Consider the following 23,056-nt stretch of genomic DNA (forward strand, 5'->3'; position numbering starts at 1 on the left):
ACGCATGTAAGATCACATTTATTGAGTATTTACAAAACTTCAAGTTTACTTGTACGCAATAGACTTAATAGGAATTGAGTTTTCATCTAAATATTTGCGTAATTTACGCAGATACGCAGCTTATCTGTACCTCTGTAGCTACCATTATGAAACAAGCCCGGGCTTACACATGATTGTTGCTACAAAGGTTGGGCAAGTCCTCAATACTATCTAATCATATAGCTTTGCAACCTATCGGGCTGTCAAGAAAAAAATAGGCTTGCTACGCGCCTGTTTATACAGGGCATATATTGCCGTTTTGAGTGAGATGGTGTTTTGGAACGTTGCCACCATCTTTGCTGTTCCATTTATTTTTTATCTTGTTTTCTAGTTTGACGCCTCGTTCAGCAATATTCCCGCTACATGACGGCAGTCTGTAAATTACTGAGTCTGGACCAGACAATCCAGTGATCAACATTATGAGCATCGATCTACACATTTGGGATGCGGTGAAATGTGTCAACCAAGTCGGCGAGCCCGACCACCCGATCCCGTTAGACGCTTGTTACGAGAAGCATGGGTTGCTGAAGACCAATTTTAAATTAGATTTGTATAGCTGCTACCCTTCATGACAGAATTAGTGGAAGAAAGTCTGTGTTACTATATTTAGTATTGGTAGAGAAACACAGGAAGTTGTATCGCATACTGACTCACGGAATTGGTCCGATCCCCGATCCACAAAGCGTTCGTAACGTTACGACCTGTCGTAACTGAAGTTTTTGTCATAGGCTTACGAATTCTTATCTTTGATCGTAGCCAATGTGTTAAGAATGGGTTTAAGAAGTTTTCGAGAATAGCTAGCCTGGGCCCCGTTCCTCAAAGCGATCGTAGCCCTACGACTGTCGTAAGTCTTTGAGAAAGTATGGGAGTTACGATCATCTTAGCGCTACGATCGCTACGATTCATCTTTGAAAGATATCGCTGGACGTTGTTTATTCCATCACAAGCACTTCAGTGGCTCTACGATTTTTGAAACAGTGGCCTGATCTATCACTGATAGAAGAAGATAGACAGATCGATTGAGTGAGTGAGTATGGTTTTACGCTGCTTTTAGTAATATTCTAGCAATATCACAGCGGGGGACACCAGAAATGGGTATCATACATTGTACCCATTTGGGGAATCGAACCCGGGTCCGGCGTGACGGGCCAACGCTTTAACCACAGGGCTACTCAACCGCTCCATATTGCTTGAGATATATAGAGCTAAAGTTACCACAGAGAGGCTGTCACTCTTTACTTTAGTGACCCGTGAAGATCCGGTTAGGATTGGCCTTCAGCAACCCATGCTTGTCGTAAAAGGTGAGGTGAGGTGAAATTGGGTTTTACGTCGTGCTTGAGAATATTTTGCTCATATGACGACGTGCATGCGTGTGTATGTGTATGTGCGGCTGCTTGTACTAGCCCAGACTGAAACTGGTTTTATAGTGCTAGCCCACTGAGATACCATGCCGCAGTGAAGCATGAATACCCCACTCAGACACATTATACTGACTCCGAGCCGACCAGTCCTTGTTGTACCCATTAATGCCGAGCGCCAAGCAGGGACCAACAAGTACCATATTTTAACGTCTTTTGGTTTGACGCGGTCGGGGATCGAACCCGCGACCTTCCGCTCTCCGGGCGGACGCTCTAACCACTACACCACGGAGGCGGTCTCGTAAAAGGGGATCGTATGGTAAGGCTCGCTGACTTGGTTGACACATGTCATCGGTTCCGCGTAGATCGATGCTCATGTTGTTGATCACTGGATTGTCTGGTCCAGATTTGATTATTTACAGACCGCCGCCATATAGCTGAAATATTGCTGAATGTGGCGTTAAACAACAAACCAACCAGCCAACTTTATTTTAGTGAGCTTGGCCACATCACGAACAAGTACAACAAGCCATCACCGGATTTATGATGTTTCACAGGGACGTGTGGAGAATCCTACCATCGTTTACATTAAGTCAGGAAGCTCTAGTTGAAGTTTCGACATCCAGTCCTAGAACAACAGGGACATGTTGCGGTATTGTTGACTGGCATTTAGTAACAGAAACTTATCTCATGCGAAATATATATCCCCAACATATTTTTATCTAAATCATACAATACTTTTGCTGCCAGGTCTCGCCAAAGTGGGATTCATAGGGAGAATATTACTGTTAAATGTCCACTGTGTAATGAATTGGTGGGGAATGTTCAATGGCACAAAAACATGATGACATGGCTCGTTTCGTCTATTAGCATCTTCGTCACGCTGGTGGCTTAAGCTTTGACCCCGAGGTAAGATCCTGAATATGTCCAGGAAAATGATGCTTTTAAACTTCTTTGGAATAGGCTTGTGAAAAATTCTTGCCAACACACCAGATCTTGTCCTTTTAGATAAAGCAGATGCAATTATTCAGGTTATTGAATTTCTGGGTCTGTATGACAGACAAGGACATAAACATGTCTTGTTAGTCTAATGCTTAGTCTCTGAATATATATAATTTTGATAGTAACAAACAAGCCCATTTAAATTGAAAAGGAGCCCCAGGGAGACCAGAGATTCAGTTTTCTTGCAGGAAATCTAGACTTGCTTTTTTTACGGCTTTAGCACTAGAGGGAGGGCTTGGAAGTAGGGACAATAATGTGGTTCAGGGACTGTGAGACAGACTAATGTTTTCTTTGTACGGCCTTCACGTGTATAATGTTTTATAGCCAATGGATGTTGGTTGCTCTGGACCTTTTGCAAAAATACACATCAACCTTGGTTATAAGTATCAATGGTACAAGTTTGGTTCATAAACATTCCCTTTGTGGGCACAGCTGTGAATTTTACAGCAACAGTTGTAAAGTCGACTAAACGTCCGCTGCATCGATATCAGGAAACCAAGTGAGTGAGGGCTATCAAACATCTGAGGATTATTCCGGTATAGATTCTGACACCAGGCACGTGGCAAGCCAGTTTTTTCGTGTAAGCCCAATAGGTTACAAAGCTAACATATATTTAGATAGTATTGAGGACTAGCCAAACTTTCATTTTCAAAATCATGTGTAAGCCCGGGCTTTTTGTCATGATGGTAGCTACGCCCCTGGACACAAAAGACCGCCCATAAATAACAGCAACATGTTTGCTGTAATCAAATAATCGAACTTGTGTGACGTAGTTTTTTAGATCGCCCCTGTAACAGCCTGCGTAAAGAAATCGTATTGTTGTTCTGGCGGAATGTCAGCACCTACCTCATCCATCAACTGCAATTCATACACACAATATTCCAGATATATGGCGGCGGTCTGTAAATAGTCGAACCAGGACCAGACAATCCAGTGATTAACAGCATGAGCATCGATCTACGCAACTGGGATACTATGACATGTGTCAACCAAGTCAGCGAGTCTGACAACCAGATCCCCGTTAGTCTGCATTTTCTTACTTACTTACTTCTGACACTGTACCGTGTACGTACCGTAAAATTCCACACTTTTCGATACAGGATATTGCTATGATAAGTTTGTTAAAGGTTACCTGCTTAGCTTGACTTCTGTCTTCCTATACAAGACACGATCATGGGATAAACAGTGTATGTTATCAGTTTCTCGATGCACTGTCAAAGTCAAAGTACAGCAAGGCATGCGGTGCTGTGGAGCTTGTAGGTGGGTGTTGACAACACAAACACTTTGGTTGGAGACTATTGGGAGCAGTCATTGTTGTGTAGCCACACAAAACGGCAAGAGCCAATGGCGATGCAAATTTCATGTTTTGGATGAGTGAGTAAGTATGTTTTTTCCCTCTTCTATCAATATTGCAGCAATATCAAAACTGTTTTATGTATCATTGTATGGCTTTCATTTTAAGCTGACCTAATTGTGCGCTAACCGATAAAACGTTTGGCCACGTCGTAGAGTGAGTTTAGTTTTACGCCGCTTTTAGCAATATTTTTCAATATATCCAAGAAAGCCCATGCAAGTCTAGAAAAAGTGGCAAGTATGAAAATGAAGAAAGTCTTAGGGCTCCTTTTCATTACATGTAGATATATATATATATATGAACTTTTGTTTCTGTAAAATATGTTCATTTCAGAGACTAGTTGTTAGTCTACGTGTAACTCCGCAGTGAATGATATTCCTATCTTGACATGGGAGTATTATGGGGAGGCTAGGTGGAATGTGCAGCTCAATGCCATGAGCCCTCCCAATATGGCCTTCCTGTATGTGTGGAAGGAGAGCCTAAATAGATCCAAGTCTCAGACGTTTGTAATGAACATTGGTATGGTGCTGACCAGTGTTCGAAATAGTCACTGGCCCGCTAGCCAGTGGCTAGTAAAAATCCAGTCGGCACTGTAAATGTCCGCAGTCACTGGCCCGACTGGCTTGTGACTATTCATGGGGTCATTTTGTAAATATATCACTCTCTCCGACTTGTTAAGTTATGATACACTTTTAAATCATGCAATATTATGGCCTAATAAAAATGTTCAACATATCAGCAGCTTAATGATGAAACCCGTGTCTACATTCAAATTTCAGGCTTGTGAATTATTTTATGGGCTAGTAACTTTCAGGTATAGCTAGCCCTAATGGCTAGCAAAATTTGCAAACTATTTCGCACACTGGTGCTGACAAACCTAAATTGTCGTAATTGGGTCAAACCGGAATTTTAACCAATCACAGGTTCTTTGCATGACAAAGGGACGCAACTCTCCATAGCAAGTTGGACCTGTGAAATGAAAGTAGCAGAAGACACGAGACGTGGACGAGGTGACGCCCTGATATAACTGAAATACTGTTATAAGCGATGTTAACTCACCTCATCAATATGTGCAGTTGGTTTTCTTAAGAGGGGTGGGGGTTAGCCTAGTGGTTAAAGCGTTGGCTCACACCGAAGACCCGGTTTCGATTCCCCACATGGGCACAATGTGTGATACCCATTTCTGGTGTCCCCCGACGTGATATTGCTGGAATATTGCTAAAAGCGGCGTAAAACTAAACTCAGTCAGTCTTAAGAGGGGATCGAGTACCCAACCGCCCCATTTCGCTCGACACATATAGAACTAAACTTACCCAAGAGAGGCTGTCACTCTTTACTTTAGTGACCCGTGAAGATCCGGTTTAGAAGTGGTCTTCAGTAACCCATGCTTGTCACAGGCCCCCACTGCGGGTCAGAAAATCGATAAACTAGGCCCCGGTTTAGTATCAACACCCCCTACTATATAATACATAAAGGTTCATCACGGAAATACGGCAACATGATCGAAAACCGGACAATTACGCACACATCAATCAATATATCCTATTTTAAAGGCCTCACCGGGATCAAAAGCTTTTGTCCATATTTCCTATGTGTGTAGGAGGCATATACACATGCTCTCCGCTGGGGTGCATTTGTTGGAGGTTTTTTAATTGCCAAAGACCGAGTTGCTGTGCCGGAAGTATACCAAACTAGCTCGACTTCACTACCTCCGGCGATCTGATTGGCTAACACATTACACTGAATGAATGTGTTTCTTTAAAAAATATTTGTACTCGTTTTTAAAATTATTCTTACCAAGATAAAACATCAGAAAGTGACATCTTGGATGATAGACGTTTGAGTTTCCTCTCATTTTAGCACGCATTTGTTATCATTTTATTAACCAATTTGATTGCGCTGACGACCTAGTTTTGTACACTTCCGGCACAGCAACTCGGTCTTTGGCAATTAAAAAACCTCCAACAAATGCACCCCCACGGAGAGCACGTGTATATGCCTCCTACACACATAGGAAATATGGACAAAAGCTTTTGATCCCGGTGAGGCCTTTAAAATAGGATATATTGATTGATGTGTGCGTAATTGTCCGGTTTTCGATCATGTCGCCGTATTTCCGTGATGAACCTTTATGTATATATATAGTACCGGGGCCTAGTTTATCGGGGTGTTGATACTAAACCGGGGCCTAGTTTATCGATTTTCTGACCCGCAGTCACCGGGGCCTGTCAGCTGTTTCTCTGTCATTCACAGTATCATCTTGCACAAATACAAAGAAACAACACTTCTTTGTGAAAACATGAAGCTGTTTATTCAAAAAAGATTGCAAGTATCCGATTGTTTTCTGCCAAATATTATAAATACCTCGTGGAGGCCCTGAACGAGGATCGTGACCACTTTTCTTCCGTATCTTTTATCATCACTTGTCTTTCAGGTGACACCATTGGCCTCTCGGTTTTTCCGTGACTAACTGAATGGCTACTCGAGTTTTTCCGTAACTAACGAAATGTCCGCGTGTTCTTCATTAACCAAAATGCATGGCCATCCGGGTGCCTCCGTGACTAACCGGGATTACTCGTGGCATTCCGAGGCTAACCAAGTGATCACTCGTGTCATTCCGTGACTAACCAAACGATCACTCGTGTCGTTCTGTAACTGTGATCATTCGTGTCATTCCGTGAGCAACCAAGCGATCATTCGTGTCAATCCGTGAATGTGCGGTCTTTCCTTCGATGACCAAACTGACCACTGGTGTTCTGGCCTTGTTGGGGATGACCAGTATTTATTTGCCAGTTTTGGAAGCAAAGTTGGCTGTCACCATCCTGCATCCCAGAGGTTGTCGGGGCCTACAGTTGCCGTCTAAGGCGATGGGTCTATCGTCCATATCCTTCATCTGGCGTAACTTTTCCATCTGTGGACCAGTATGGCATATATACAGGTATAGATTACAGGTATCGAATTTGGATGTTGATCACAGGTACTGATTGCAGGTATTTATTTTGAGTATATATTACAGGTGTCGATTTTGGATATTGATCATAGGTACTAATTGCAGGTATTTATTGCAAGTATATATTACAGGTGTCGATTTTAGATATTGATTACAAATACTGAATACAGGTGCATATTAATACAATAGTAATATATACAATATGTAATATTAATTACAAGTACTGAATACAGGTGTATATTAATACAATAGTAATATACTCATGCCAATAATGGTTGTCACCCCCTTCAATTTTTTTAATTGGAGAGGAGGTGTGTGGGGGGTTGGGCTGGGGAAGGGGGTGACAACCATTATTGGCATGAGTATATATACAACATGTAATAATAATTACAAGTACTGAATACAGGTGAATATTAATACAATAGTAATATATACAATATGTATAATAATTACAAGTATAGAGTGTTGTTATTGATTTCAGGTACTTATTGCAGAGTTTATTTTGGATTGCAAAAAACAGGTGGTGTTCCCATGGAGATAAGCAAGTCTTGTTTCAAACCACCTACGTTTTCAAGAATGGTTGTGATTGTTTTGATGGGATTTGACCAAGAAGGTGCTTATATTACACGTGAACAGGAAAAAAATGGTCTCAGTTTCAACTCACGTCGGCATCTTCAATGGACATCGGCGTTGCCACCACGATCCATGTGACGGACTCGTCGCAGCCTGGCGTCGTCAAGGAACCCGGATAGGTGTAGAAGTGGCATCGGTCGGGCAAGAACTCACTGGGGTTGATGGTCAAAGCGAGCGAGGCATCTGGAATATGTGAAGTGAGTGAGTGAGTAAGTAGGGTTTTACACCGTTTTTAACAATATTCCAGCAATATCACAGTGGGGGAAATGGGCTTCACACATTGTACCCATTTGGGAGATCGCGGAACCCTGGTCTTCGGCGAACGCTTTAACCACTAGGCTACCCCTCTGCCCCAGTAACACATGGAATAAACACATATCATTAAAGTATGAAACTTTAACCTCAGGCGAGTTCCAGCGCCAACAGTCTTCCTTTATGTCATGTCATGTCATGTCATGTCGGTCCATATTCAACCCCCCCCCACAGTAGGAATAAATCCCCAGACTACAAACAACGCTACAGTACTAATTTGCCATTAAAGAATGTAGATTAAAACATTGGCATTGTTCATCAAAGAATAACACATGGTCCCCTTTACGTCATGACGTAAACCGACATGGCCGCCATAACGACTGACTGACTGACTGAGTTTAGTTTTACGCCGCTTTTAGCAATATTCCAGCAATATCACGGCGAGGAACACCAGAAATGGGCTTAACACATTGTGCCCATGTGGGGAATCGAACCCGGGTCTTCGGCGTGACGAGCCAACGCTTTAACCACTAGGCTACCCCACCGCCCCGCCGCCATAACGATCACTCATGGCACTTACGGACAGTTTTCGTTTCTTCTGTCTCCACCAACAGCTCTTCGACATGCATAAGGGGAAGGACGACCCAGGTCCTGCAAACACAGATTTACTTAAATACTTATCATACAACCAGTATATAATACCTGTAGTTAGTTAACCCACGGCAAGTAAATTTTATATTTTTGTCACAAATTCAGAAATCTGCCTGACTTCAGAGACCCTCTGTTCTAAACCCAGATTACGTTTTATGTCATAATTCAGCATGTCCATTAATCTAGTAATGCGTTATTTTTTTTAAGAGTATGTATTAAAAAAACTAATTTCACTTTCTCAGTAAAGTACAGATTCTAGCATTTTTGTTAGGTTGAGTCTCTTCCGGGATTCGAACCCATACTCTCTGGTACTTTGTGTACCCCCCTGAAAAGTGAAAATGCATCAGATTCAATTTTAGTGCATGTTATGGCGGCACCTTACCTTTAACAGGACAGCCACAACGGCGAGACCATCCGGCTGTTTCAAAGCAGCGCTGAAGTTGCCGTATTTATAGTTGTAGTGGACAAGGTGAAACTGAAAGAAAATTACATTAAATAAACACTCGTTAGCCCAGTATATCATTGGAGCATATCTACAGATGATGAACAGCAGATACCGTATACCCTCATGTGTTCGTACATCTGTTATATTTCTGTTTGTCATTCCAGGTTGGTACGGATTGTCCCTTAATAATGGCCTGCCATTGTGCGCTGCACTTTTACATCGCCGATTGGGCAGAAATAGTTAGAACATCTAATGGTATATACAAGTCGCCCCCCACATGGGTACTATGTGTGAAGCCCATTCTGGTGTCCCCCGCCGTGATATTGCTGGAATATTGCTAAAAGCGGCGTAAAACTAAACTCATTCAAGTGCTTGACATATAACAATTATTCAAAGTTTACTTTCTATTAAATGAGCAAAAGTCTATTGACGTCATATGAAAATTATTTTAATAAAATACATATCACCAAGCGTTCCTCCTAATCATCCGAAACCACTTATGTGGCGAATGGCGGATGCTGTAATTATTTCCGAGTAACATTTAATGAAGATAAATGTAACTGAGCTATTTTTCAAGACAAGTGTAATCAAAATAAGTGTAATTGAGCTATTTTTAATCAAACTTTTCTGCTCAAACAAAACTTCTTTGGTGAGATGTTTAAGTTTATATCTGCTTCAGTAAAAGGCAGGACCGGAAACTCTCAGGAGTCGAGCTGCCGAATACGGCCACCCATCCACCTACTCCCCGCCAGCAGCCTTTAAATGATGACTGCCGTGCACTGTATACAAGATCACGTGTCACCACGAAGGGTGGGCGCAGATTCCTACACACATACCTCTCCCGAGTAGTACTCTTCGTCTATCGTGTGCTCGGACCCAGTCCTACTGTCCTTCTGGAAGTGAAGGTGTATTTGTTCCAGTAGGTATCTGTCTTGTTCGTGATGAGGGACTCCCATCAGTACCGGCCTCTTCTGATTCTCAAACGAAAACACTGGCACGTGACCTGAATGAGAATACCCACACAATGCAATACGCTTCCAATCTGACATTTTCGCGAAATAGATTTATGTGCAAATGTTGCACGCCACAGCGCTATCCCTACTATATAAAGACAGCCTGTGTATATTCTATTTTGGACCAGATAATCCAGGGTTGAAAGCACGAGCGCTGTCCACGTCGTCAGAGTATACCGTCATACACTCACTGTAACTGATCGCCCGATCAATAATCGATCTTACATTTTTGTTGTGACCAACAATATTCTAGCAACATCAGGGAAGCTGGAGGGGAGGTAACAATGATACTGAAAATTTATATAGCGCTAAATCCAACTACTAAGTGGGTGCTCAAAGCTGTAACGTACAAAATTATAATGTTTGAGAAGAGTTAATAGTGTTGTGAAAAGATATGCGTTTTAAGCTGTGATTTGAACGCAGCAAAAGGTGGAGACAGTTTTAAAGCGCGGGGCAGTTCATTCCAAGGCGATGGGTCACAAACACTGAGTTTCAAACATTGTATCCTTGTGAGGTGAGGTGAGGTGAGGTGAAATTGGGTTTTACGTCGTGCTTGAGAATATTTCGCTCATATGACGACGTGCATGCGTGTGTATGTGCGGCTGCTTGAACTAGCCCAGACTTAAGCTGGTTTTATAGTGCTAGCCCACTGAGATACCATGCCGCAGTGAAGCATGAATACCCCACTTAGACACATTATACTGACTCCGAGCCGACCAGTCCTTGTTGTACCCATTAATGCCGAGCGCCAGGCAGGGACCAACAAGTACCATATTTTAACGTCTTTTGGTATGACGCGGTCGGGGATCGACCCCGCGACCTTCCGCTCTCCGGGCGGACGCTCTAACCACTACACCACGGAGGCGGTCTGTATCCTTGTGAGGAATCGAACATGGGTTGTCGCGTTGACGAGCTAAGGTTTAACCACAATAGTATATATATCACTGATATCTGTTTTCATCACATCTTACTAGTATTATATCACATATATCTCCCATTCATCTACGACACATACGTCCCATGAACTGCCTGATATACACGAAAAAGAATAGGACAGTGTGATATCTAACGACTAGTTACAAATTTACCCCTATGCCACGAGGATGAAGAAAGTATCGCCTTACCGTTGTTTGTGAGAAGCCCGGGAATTGTCCGATTGAAACATTCATAATGTATTGCCATGGTGTCATTCAGGAACGTTCGTGTGGTGTCGATGTTTATCGGGGACTGTTGGTCTCCAGCGCACTCAGGCCAGATCTGATACCAGTTGTCGGGACCTGTAAATAGTCATGAATTTTATGTAACCAAATTACTTATTGCAATTTTTCAAATGAAAGTATGGCTTGGGCACAAATAAACTTTAATAAGTATCGTTAAAGAATTCTCGTTACGAGTGAACGAAGTAGTCAGACAAGCACATCTAATTTCTGAACCGTTAAGCGTTCAGGACAGACATAATCAGTCTCAACTATCCCCAAATGGATCCCACCTGGTGCAAAAAAGCAGAATAGCCGTGATAATTATACGATGGATCAATGAAAAATCAGTGATGATACCAGGTGTTCGTCATAAGAATGAAACTTCTATGCATCTATTTCAAGCTGGTAACATTCACCGTATCGTAATTAACTCGCCGCAGGAGGCGAATAACGGGATCGGGTGGTCAGGCTCGCTGACTTGGTTGACACATGTCATCGTATCCCAGTTGAGTAAATCGATGCTCATGATGTCATCACTGGATTGTCTGGTTCAGATTCGATTATTTCATACCGCCGTCATATAGCTGGAATATTGCTGAGTGGGGCGTTGAACAACAAACACACACAGAAACAAAACTCACCTCCCAGCCAATGTAACAAAACTAGTGTGGCGTAAAACAATATTAGCCTACAGTGTTACTTACCGTATTGGTCGCTGGGGTTATAACTAAAGTGAGGTTTGGAGTCGGAATTCAAACTCGCAGCAAAACACTGACAAATGAAACAACATAAATAGCCAAATGACAAAATTGTATGATGCGACATTTTGATATGTTTCCTGCGTCTCACTGGTTGGAGAATGGTTGAGACTTCGTGAGGAGGGTCACCTATATATACATCTGAGACGTGCCCCCCGGCATCTGTGACGGAACGTATACGCTTCCTGTACGTTCTTTTGACAAGTGTCACGTCACAAATTTAACCATCATGAAAAAAATTATATTGATTGCTGAAAGGTTCTTCGAGAAGACATCCCACCTCCGAGACATGTTAGATCTGATAGATCATATGTATTTTTTCAATAATGTAACACATAGGTGCGTATATAGACACAAAGGACTATATATCTATGTTCCCCTCAACTGTCACTCCAGGGAAATCTACACCTGTCAGTGACGGACAAATGGATTGAGGAGTTAAACTGAAACTAAAAACATACATGTATATGACGTGATCTTTGATAAAGATTTGTCCTTTAAAATAACATATTTGTCTCATCCAGTGAAATGAAAAATATACCTAAACGGTGTTATTAAGCCCTCTCGGGGATGAACGTGTTTTTTTGATAAATCAACCCCCCAGCGATGTTCGTCATATTTTCGACACGAAATAATGTATTTTCCTATTCATGAATAAAGGGCCGCGGTATTGGGTTTATATTAGTTGTCTATAGAGTACATATATTTGCATGTGAGTTTGGTTTGTTTGTTTGTTTGTTGTTTAACGCTGCGCTCAGCAATTTTCCAGCTACATGAATATGACGGCGGTCTGTAGATAACGGAGTCTGTACCAGACAATCCAGTGATTGACATCAGCACCGATCTACACAGTTGGGACCACTCGATCCCTTTAATCGCCTCTTACGACAAACATAGGCTGCTGAAGACAAGTTGTTACCCGGATCTATACGAGTCTATTTGCATGTGGACCATCAGTAACAAGTCGAACAGATTGTGTCCTAAAATGTTGACAGCGGAAGGTTTCCACGTCAACAAAACGACCGCTCTCAGATGACATGACTGGTCTCCAAAGAAATATTTACCAGTCTCTGATAGAATAACCAGTCTCTGTTGACATAGTGAACAGTCTCTGATAGAATAACCAGTCTCTGGTGACATAGTGACCAGTCTCTGGTGACATAATGGCCAGTCTCTGTTGACATAATGAACAGTCTCTGGTGACATAGTGACCAGTCTCTGGTGACATAATGACCAGTCTCTGGTGACATAGTGACCAGTCTCTGGTGACATAATGACCAGTCTCTGGTGACATATTGACCAGTCTCTGGTGACATAGTGACCAGTCTCTGGTGACATAATGACCAGTCTCTGGTGACATATTGACCAGTCTCTGGTGACATATTGACCAGTCTCTGGTGACATAGTGACCAGTCTCTGGTGACATAGTGACCAGTCTCTGGTGACATATTGACCAGTCTCTGGTGACATATTGACCAGTCTCTGGTGACATAGTGACCAGTCCCTGGTGACATAATGGCCAGTCTCTGGTGACATAATGACCAGTCACTGATGCCATATTGAGTTTCTGATGACATAATGACCCTTTCTCTGATGACATAATGACCAGTCTCTGACATAATGACCAATCTCTGATGACATAAAGACCAGTCTCTGATGACATAACGACCGATGTTTTAATGATGCCTGATTATCCAATGGTCTGTCTCGTGATACAACTGCCGTCAATCGGTTTGATTGAATGCTCACATCAAACCTCGTGACACGTTCTCAAAAACCCAAATATTTGATAAATGAATAACAAGGAAAAAACATAACTGACGTATGTATATACTAACTTCACATTTCCTGGATAGCTTTTTAAATTAATGACGCATTTTCTTGACGAAATGTAATGCATTTGACGTACCTATCAAGGTTCAAGGAAACAAAGGCTATGAGGAACCATGTCCACAAACGTTTATCTGGCTGAGGTCATAACTGCATCATCTGCTGACAACCTGACGCTGACACTCTGCATACCTTGTCTTACGTAGACTGGTGATCTGCCACTCACTATATGTCATAAGGTTGTATGTGAAGCCCATTTCTGGTGTCCCCGCCGTGATATTGCTGGAATATTGCTAAAAGTGGCGTAAAACTAAACTCACTCACTCATAATGTTGCCTCCCGACTGAACAAATCTGCGCATCATAAGACCTTGATGTTGCTTTTTCGGTAATCATAAAACGACTGAATGTCGTGAAGCGTTAAAGTCTTACCCTAACAATACTTCTAGGCGTGTAAGAAAACAACAGGGCCCCGTGTGTTTATCAGAAAGGACGCCGACAAACAAGATGTGGTTGAAAACCGGACTCAAATCTTGTTAAAATCAGCTCTTAGTTCTTGCTAGCACTAAACTGAGATTTGGTGTTAATGGGATGGAATGGACATGAGCTTTTTCCTCTGCGGATAAGCAGAGATTATAGCTAAAATACATGGAATTATCATGAAACGGCCCTCCCATTATCAGAAATTTGCGGGCTGCTGCAAATGATATTGGACCGCTCAACCTTCACGACGGGCCACTATCAGTTCTGTTGTCAAGTGACGTCATAGTGGGTGCGTGGGCTTACGGTTCATTCGACATTGGCTTTGGACTGGCAGATATTCTGGGTCAAACAATTCAAAGGAACCCGAATTCCCGCTTTAAATAGCGGTAATATTGGCTTTCTTGTTGGTGCTAACCTCAACAATTGCACTATTAACGTTGTTGTTGGACCAAAACCGAACACTGACATAGTTTGACATGTTGCAAGCTATGGTCTTGTCAAAGGCCAAGGTCGAATATCGTCACTTTCTGTTGTGACGTCACTTGAATTGTTCGATGACGTAATTGCATTCGGGCAGTCAACCCCCTCAGAAGTTGGTTTTGAGTAAACTGACAGTCAAATTCCTTCATTGTTTCCATTTTTCTTTTCAACACAAATTCCATGAATTTTAGCAATAATAACGGTAATGCTATTTTTGAGGGCATTAGCATTTGCAGATGCCCTCTGTCTTTTGTCAACTGCCCTCCTTCGTCGGGCAGTTAATGGAAGACCTCGGGCTTCTGCAAATGATAATGCCCTCAAAAATAGCATTACCGTTATAATAGTCAACGATTGAATGAATGAATGAATTACAAACGGTCAATGACCGCAACAATATTCAGCTATGACGTCGTTTAAATTGTGGCGTCATTCGGACTCTACGTCACAATAGAATTCAAATCTTATGAGGGTGCGGAAACTTTACATTACCTTTGTGTTTTATTGCATATGGGTTAAAATTAAATACGTAAGGAGAGGTGCCGTGAATAGAAAAAATTGAAGCAGCAACGAATCTGATAAATTCAAGGCCATTGTCATTTCTCTGCAGTAGACACTGGCGTCTGAAATCTTTTATTCTGTTTAACACAAGCTGGTAATTGTGGAGAAGTAGATTTAGGCAATTTTTCACGGCCCCTTCAAGTTGACAAAACACATTAGTTAGAAACAGTGTTGACAGAGGAAACTGGACACATTATTGTTAACAGTGAGTTAGTCACGACTCAACCTATATATTCTAAAATAACTCATTAAAGGACATGGTCATTGATGTGATTCGCCTGGGAGACATGTAAATACGACGTCATCTTCTTAACATATACTGACGTGCAAAACAAACCTTCCCACTTTAAAGAAAATAATTGTTTCGAATCCTGGTGAATGTTTTTAATGTTTCCAATCTGAAATCATTTGCCCAAACACTACAACGCTGTCTAACAATACTGCGAAAAGGTCGTGCATTTGCATTCCTAAACAAGTGGTAAAACGTGTTTTTCAGACCTTACACATAATGCACGAGGAAAATGTTGAACCAAACACGGTGAGTTTTACTAAATACTAAAGCACACCAAAATATGCCACGCTTATCTTTGAAAGAGCGAGACAGAGCCACTGGTATGGCGAGAATGGGAACGTTACAGACCGATATTGCAGGAACCGTCGGCAGTTCCAGACGCACGGTATGTGCACTCTTGCTAGTTGACAGAAAGAACTCACGACAGCCCTAGAACAGAAGACCGCCACATCCGTACCACACACCTTCGCAACAGGCTGACTGAACAGGTGCTTGACGTCAACAGCAGCAACGGCAGCTAGACACCGTATCAGCCAATCTACAGTCATCCACGCGACGTCCACCATGCTAATGGAAGAATCCGTGTCTACAGAAGGTACGACTGGCACCTGTGTCCGCCCAAGAGTACGACCCACATGGACGAGGTGGTGTTATGATATGGGGGTAATTTACGGTGCTCAGAAAACACGCCTCGTGATCATAAACGGCAACCTAATCGCACAAAGGTTCTGAGACAAGTGCTTCAAACAGCGATATTACCATTCTTACGTCCACAGTTACAGGTAACCATCCTACAGCGGGACTATGCCAGGTGACATACGAATTACTCAGGGTTACCTTGGCAACCACAATGTTCGGGTTCTGCAATGGTCGGAATGTTCCCCAACTGAATACTTGTGAGGACACGTGGGCAGACAACTTAGAAACAGTCAACACCCACATGAATTCCCTCCAGAAATCAACTGGAACAATGCATGGCTTTTTGCAAGGAAGACACACGCGATATTTGGCAATAGAAAATCCTTAACGGAAGAACATTTGGACCTCTACAAAATTTGTTATTTCTAAACCTTTTGATCGACCCCATCTGAGTTCAATCTTTATTTCATATATTTTCATAGCTTCTTTGGTTTAATGTCTAGATATTATCATATTATGAAACATTAAATATTTTTATACACTGGTTTCACAACTATTTTTGCCTTTGAGTTTCTTTCACTGACATTCAAAATTAGTGGGGAGCTTATTTTGCCCTTCAGTGTATTAAGAACATCGGTGTAAGTTCAGTCATTGTGCGTTCCGACTGAAACATATTTCGTTTGTTTTCATGTCATTGTTTTACTTTTTTATTGACATCGCTATAAAACTGAAACGTTCCTTATTTGTAACAGTCCAGCGACATTAGCGGAGGTGGGTATTGCGCATGTCCGAGTCTGCCGAACTGTTGGTTGATCCTTTGGAACCGACCAATCAGCTCTTTGTTCCGTCGTTTCTCCTCTTCTAGCTGTTTCTCAATGGCGTCCCTTTCAGCGACTAGAGTCTCCTTCTCGTGCTCAACTTCAGGGAACTTCAGCTGCAGCCGCGACAAGATCATGTTCCGTTCCTTGGCAAAGTCCTTCAGCTTCTTCACTGGGAACCAACAAAGAATACTTTGAGTTTATTTAACAAAGAAACACATCTAGTAAGAAGGAATTAGTCTCAATTCGTGTTGCGCAGTGGAACTAACATGTGCTTCGAAACTACCTCGCATTGCACGTGCACTCATACCCATCTCCGGGTGTATTCACGCGACACGACCAGTGGGTGCACTGGGTGCGTTTTAGGCGAGCAGTTTTGATGTAAAAGATCGATACCCATGCTTTTTATCACTGGATTGTTTGGTCCAGACTCTTTTATTTACAGACTGTCGCCATATTGCTGGAATATTGGAATACAAACGAACACAAACAAAAACACAAAAATGGGTTTTGTTGATCGTGTGTCACCGTGACCCGGCGGCGTGGTCCGTTGCTCAGAATGCCAATCACTGGATTGTCTCGTTCAGTCACCGTCATATGACTGGAACTTAAACAAACGTTAAACAAACAAGCAAACAGCCCTAACTTAAACCCCTCACCTCTAGAACTATATTTCTTTCTCAACTGAAGTATGTGACGACGCATCCTCCTTGTCTCGACAGCGTGGTTGTTTCTGACGGTGTCTGTCTGGTGGTTGAAGTCGGTGTTGTGGGTCTGGACGCCTATGCAGCGCTGGGTGTTGTCAAGGGGGAACCCGGGCAACGGCCCGTCGTTGGCGTAGTACAGCAGCCGCACCGTCCACTCCAACAGCCGTTGGCGGTGGTAGTACACTAGCGGTATATAGAGGAGAGTCACAAACAACACGTTATTATGACTTGATATCGCGGTATAACAGCATCATTGCTGATGTGATGTTTACTCTGAAGTAACTTACTCAAATAACTTGCTGTTTCAGATCATACATACGCCAATTGTTGTCATATTCTTGCGAAATGGAATATCTCCATTGGAAATGTATTCATAGTTGACTGGAAATGTAGGGTAATCCTAAAATTGTAGACTGCTATTAAAATTATTAAGCGTCGGCTTGACTGTAAGTTTTGGAGTTACGAGCCCGACAGTCTCAGCGCTCAGGGCCTCGTTCCACAAAGTGTTTTGTTTGTGTGTTGTTTTACGCCGCACTCAACAATATTCCAGCTATATTGCGGCGGTCTGTAAATAGTCCAGTCTGGACCAAACAACCCAGTGATCAAAAGCCTGTGCATCGATCTTCGCAATTGGGATACGATGACATGTGTCAACCAAGTCAGCGAGCCTGACCACCCGATCCCGTTAGTCGCCTCTCACGACAGGCATGGGTTTCTGAAGACCAATTCTAACCCGGATCTTCACGGGTTTTCCACAAAGTGATCTCAAGGAAATAAATACCATCTATTACTAGTACTAAGATTGCTTGGAACCCGTTCCACAGATCGACGAATGTTGTAGTTCAGTGTTAAAGTATGGGAGTTACGCTAGTCCAGAAAGAAAGCCCAAGGTCGCTTTGTGAAACAGTAGTAGTCAATACACATTTGTAAAATGTGCTTTATATTAATATGTGAATGATGATTTATGTTTATGACCAAGACAGCAATATCCCGAATTAACATAACGAGTTGAAAATGATCGAGTCTGCACCAGGCAAACCAGTGGTTGACAGTAGGAGCACCGACCTGCACACTGACCTTATTACCAGCCATGTTACACAGTGAAGGGTGCAAGTTAGCGGGGAAAGAATCTCCAACGTAGTTTTCACAGGCGTTATTTTACCTCAATATAAAACTGCCAATTGGTATCTGGCTGGATGACTTCAATTTTCGGTCAAACTATAATATGTTTTTATGTTCAAATTTCAGTATTATTCTCGCGGTCTGACGTTATTATAATACGGGGCATTGTTTTCCTAAATTACATGAGGTTGCTAAGACTGTTTTTTTTACCAGTTTTGGCCAAAATACTGCAGCAATAGAGCTTTATTCATGTTGAGCGTTGTTCGGTGCATAACTGATTTCATGTGCCCCAGAAAGTAACACGTAATCATAACGGGATCGAGTGGGCAGGCACGTGGACTTGGCTGATGCGGTCATCGTATCAAGATCGATGCTCATGATGTCAATCACTGGATTGCCTAATTCAGACTAGGTCGTTTACAAGCCGCTTTCAAATAGCTGGGGTATTGCTGAGTGTGACGAACAAATCTAATGTGTCCTTATAGAAGTACGTCCAGTTTATGACGTGAAGTAACAGGTGACGCAGAGTATTGTCCAGTGTATATATAACATGTTATAACCCAGCGGGATATAACATATGCTGCAGGTTACACTAATGACTCACATTTAGCAGCACTCAGGAGACTGAGGACAAACATCGTCATGTAGGCGGCGCTGACAGCAACGTCCTGCAACCATGAAATGTCATCAGTGACGTCATGATTCACATATATTCTTTATCTCCACTATCATAAAATGGTAGTTACTTGGATAGTGCCAGTCTCGGTCTAAAGCAAAAGGCGGATAACTCTAAAATGTTTTCATAAAAGTCTCCGCCTCTACTTTAAGCAAAGGGAGAATAACTCTGTATTTCTTTCCTAAACACGAAGTACAACCAAAACTGTGGTAAGTCTATGTTTAAGTAGAGGATTTAGAATAGCTTTGTGAAGCGGAACCCATATCGCACGATGCTTTCATGTGCGTGCGCGTGTGCGTGCGCGGGCAACAACAACAATCAAAATTATATTTATAACTGCTTTGTCCTGAAAGGACATAACAATATACATTTCATATACATACCCATAGCACGTAGTTGACATCTACCTCAACGTGCAGAGCGTGGTAGAACAACACCACGTACGGCACCATCAACAACACCAGCAACACCACGGGGTTTGGCCTGGGGAGAGGTCGGGAGGGTTTCCCGCGTGAGTCGTCAGAGTAGTCTCCCCTGGTACAACGTGATCGTCAGTATTAGCCGTGAAATAAAGACCCCCGGTATGTAGCTATGTGCACTTAAAAATCATACTTCACAACATAGATAATGCGATTCGGTGTTAGAGTTTTGGACAACACATAGCAGTGTCTACTTTTCAAACCTTCTAGAAATGTGCATCAGAAAAGAAACTGCAGGAGGTTGAAGTTGCTTGGTTTTTTATTTAACGCCGCACTCAGCAATATTCCAGCTATATGGCGATCTGCAAATAATCGAGTCTGGACCGGACAATCCAGTGATCAACAGCATGATCATCGATCTACGCAACTGGGATACGATGACATGTGTCAACCAAGTCAGCAAGCCTGACCACCCGATCCCGTTAGTCACCTCATACGACAAGCATGGGTTACTGAAGACCAATTATAACGGGTACCTGGAGGTTAAGGACCGGCCATGTATTACAGGGGTAGGTAGGTAGGATCAGAGGTTTGGATCTAAAACGTACAGACAACGATGGCCCTCCCTTGTGACTTGTCACTTGATTACCAGCTTAATATCAAGGTATATGTTCACATCCCTCCTTGACAATACAACATACAAAAGCACTTCACATTGTGTTCTAAAATAATGATTTTTGTCTCGACGCTCATGAATATGTAAACTATTTTTCTTGACTCTCGCCTTGGGACCACATATTTGTAGTAACCCCCCTAACTGGCTCTGACCAACCGACCAGTCCCATAGAACTCTGCGATTACTATGCGTTTGTCAACGTTTGTGAAGTGAGACTGTATCTTTGCGAGCATGTGTTCTCTACTCATGATCCAATAATGAGGTTTTTAAAGAGCCTCCCACAACAGTTTTCCGCAATAAAAACATGAAGCTGTATAATGTTCCTTGCTGGTTAGAGAATGAAGCAATGTCGACTTTCAGTATACAATCAAAAGAGAGGTACACCTACAGAATACTGGATACCTACCAGCCATATTGTTTAGTGTCACGTCACCCGAACCCCAACGCTGACCCTAATCCTAAACCTAACCCTAAACCTAAACATTTCCCTAACCCTAAGTAAACTCGCGTGCTTTCAAAGATGGCGGAAGGTATCCGGTATTCTGTAGTCTTACCGATTATTTAGTTGATTTGTCACGGGCTTTGTAAATGAAGGAAAGAAATGTAGGAGGCAGGTATGATGATTGATGTAGGAGGCAAGTATGATGATTGATTCAGGTGTCATGTTGTGCAGAAATCACATATGATGGCAGTACCTATTTTTAGTAAGGCAAAACGGTTACCCAGTACAGTGCAGTGTAGATATGCTAAGTTGTATTGTCTGTTTTGATTGAACCCTCGCCAGCTATTCTCGAAACGTTCGTAGCCCAACAAACTTATTAAGCCCATTCTTAACACATTGGCTACGATCAAAGTTAAGAATTCTTAGGGATACGAACGTTTTGAGAATGGTCTTCGGTCAGTATAGTCGTAAGAGTTAGTGCTCGCTTCGATTTAAATATGGCTTCTGCGCATGTCTGTAGCTTAAACTTCCGGGGACCCGTAAAGTGCAGTTTACCCGTAGCTTTAACCACTACGCTACACTACCATTCCCCGACTACTTCTACAATATTTCCATATTTTGTACTATATTCTGGCATATAGAAGACATTCGCTGGTTAATTTGGATAGGGAAAAACACATGTTGCTTACTGCACCATCTACAGAAAAACACCATACTGACATACATCACCATAAATAATCAAATAGATATCTTGTTACAACAATGACATAAAATAAAGAGAAAATATATTTAGAATATAATAGATATCAGGCCCTCCATATCACCAAAAAGGGGAATCATTTTATAGACTGCTATGAAAAGAGTTTAATTTAAACTTTCCGAGAGATTTACGTTACTAAGCAAATTGTGTCAGTTTGACAAGTTAACCCAAGAAAAAACTAGAACGACAGTTCATAAAAGTTCCTTCCTCCTTACCAGCTTTCATCGTAGTCGTTGTAGCTTCCGCCGTCGCTGTCTCTGACTGACGACTGAAGTATGACATCTCTAGCGTCATGGAATGACATGTTACTACATTCCGACTCATGGCTGTGGCCTACAGCAACATCCATCACTCTCACTATACTCGGTGTTCACAACGATTAAGTTTATGGTGAGTATCGACATTCTTCCTCGACATAACGTTGCAGGAGGCGAAGTGACACAATGTGACGTCATACATAACAAATGACGTCATAATGCAATGACGTCGCAATAGCCTCGAACAATGCCATGGGATATGGAAAACAAAACCTCGGGTCAGCATTCGAAACTACTCTGACGAAATAGCTTTTTCCCCAGAACACATCTTGCGACAATGTATCTTTTTGGTCGACACTTTTTCAACTCTCTTTCATTTTTCTTTAACAATTCCCATTGGGCCACTGAATGAGTACTCACCGTAAAGATATTCCATTTTGCATATGTTCGAATGTTTACATTTCACCGCAACGGTAAAACAGTCATCTCTTTCCCAGAATTCAGTTCGGCCAACCCTGTCATTGTCACGTCAAATCGTACCCAGTTAACGAAATACATCTTGTTTATCACTGCTTCGAAATAAGATAGTATCGACCCTTGTCTGTTATGGTTGCTAAAAAAATTTAAAAAGAAAGAAAAAAAGAAAGGTATTTGATGGTGATTTTTTATACGGGTATCATAGATGTTTTGTGGACTGAAACACCCTGGATGCCAGAGGGATATATATGTCCTTCCTCTTCAACCCTCACTTTGAAGTCGAAATGTTTTCATCTGAGGCAAACGAAAGTACTGAAAATAACCTCTAAAAAAATGGGTACATAGTACATAGCGTCTTTTTTAACACATTATGAAATCGCGGACAGCATTTAACAATGTCTACTTTTCAAACAGTCTAATTATTTGTGCTTGGATGTACTTCATCGGATAGGAAATTTAATATTCTAAAAGACTGTAATTTTATAATCGTAAGTAGATTTAGTGACGAGTGAACGCAGTTCTTGCACAACGTTCACTTTGCAGATCATATGAAATGTACGCCATAAAACCCTCGGCATCCAGGGGTTAAAGCTGTAATGTTTCCGGCTTGATACCGTTTTGATAACGTCTGTACGTATTTTCGTCAGATCAAAGACGTATACACATGTATATTTAGTATTTACGTCTTTGGTAAGGGGCGGTGGGGTATCCTAGTGGTTAAAGCGCTCGCTCGTCACGCCGAATGCCCGGGTTCAATTCCTCACATG

General features: G+C 42.1%; 2 protein-coding genes across 2 annotated transcripts; both read right to left on the reverse strand.

The window, feature by feature from the left end:
• Positions 1–6,058: 6,058 nt before the first annotated feature.
• On the reverse strand, positions 6,059–8,809 carry LOC124281754 (carbonic anhydrase 2-like). Its single transcript, XM_046717731.1, has 5 exons — positions 8,804–8,809; positions 8,617–8,714; positions 8,169–8,239; positions 7,368–7,519; positions 6,059–6,664 (listed from the first exon to the last, which is right to left on the reverse strand). The coding sequence occupies exons 1-5, from the start codon at positions 8,807–8,809 to the stop codon at positions 6,536–6,538; spliced, it is 456 nt and encodes a 151-aa protein (XP_046573687.1). The 3' UTR covers positions 6,059–6,535.
• A 6,790-nt stretch (positions 8,810–15,599) lies between these two features.
• On the reverse strand, positions 15,600–21,999 carry LOC124281517. Its single transcript, XM_046717502.1, has 5 exons — positions 21,771–21,999; positions 19,642–19,792; positions 19,187–19,250; positions 17,413–17,643; positions 15,600–16,925 (listed from the first exon to the last, which is right to left on the reverse strand). The coding sequence occupies exons 1-5, from the start codon at positions 21,902–21,904 to the stop codon at positions 16,675–16,677; spliced, it is 831 nt and encodes a 276-aa protein (XP_046573458.1). The 5' UTR covers positions 21,905–21,999; the 3' UTR covers positions 15,600–16,674.
• Positions 22,000–23,056: the final 1,057 nt, after the last annotated feature.

The sequence above is a fragment of the Haliotis rubra genome, unplaced genomic scaffold (assembly GCF_003918875.1).
Source record: "Haliotis rubra isolate DU_JTF1 unplaced genomic scaffold, ASM391887v1 Scf108, whole genome shotgun sequence".
Taxonomy (NCBI): domain Eukaryota; kingdom Metazoa; phylum Mollusca; class Gastropoda; order Lepetellida; family Haliotidae; genus Haliotis; species Haliotis rubra.

Bases quoted from the DNA above. Each gene is read 5' to 3' on its own strand.
- LOC124281754 (XM_046717731.1), bottom strand. The intron at 8,240-8,616 runs GTGCCGCCATAA...CTGTGTTTGCAG, and splicing joins GCTGTCCTGTTAAAGGTAAG to GACCTGGGTCGTCCTTCCCC. The intron at 6,665-7,367 runs GTGAGTTGAAAC...ACTGGTCCACAG, and splicing joins TGTCCATTGAAGATGCCGAC to ATGGAAAAGTTACGCCAGAT.
- LOC124281517 (XM_046717502.1), bottom strand. From the start codon at position 21,904: ATGGATGTTGCTGTAGGCCACAGCCATGAGTCGGAATGTAGTAACATG. The intron at 19,793-21,770 runs GTAAGGAGGAAG...ACGTTGTACCAG, and splicing joins AACGACTACGATGAAAGCTG to GGGAGACTACTCTGACGACT. The intron at 17,644-19,186 runs GTGAGTCATTAG...ATATACCGCTAG, and splicing joins TCTCCTGAGTGCTGCTAAAT to TGTACTACCACCGCCAACGG.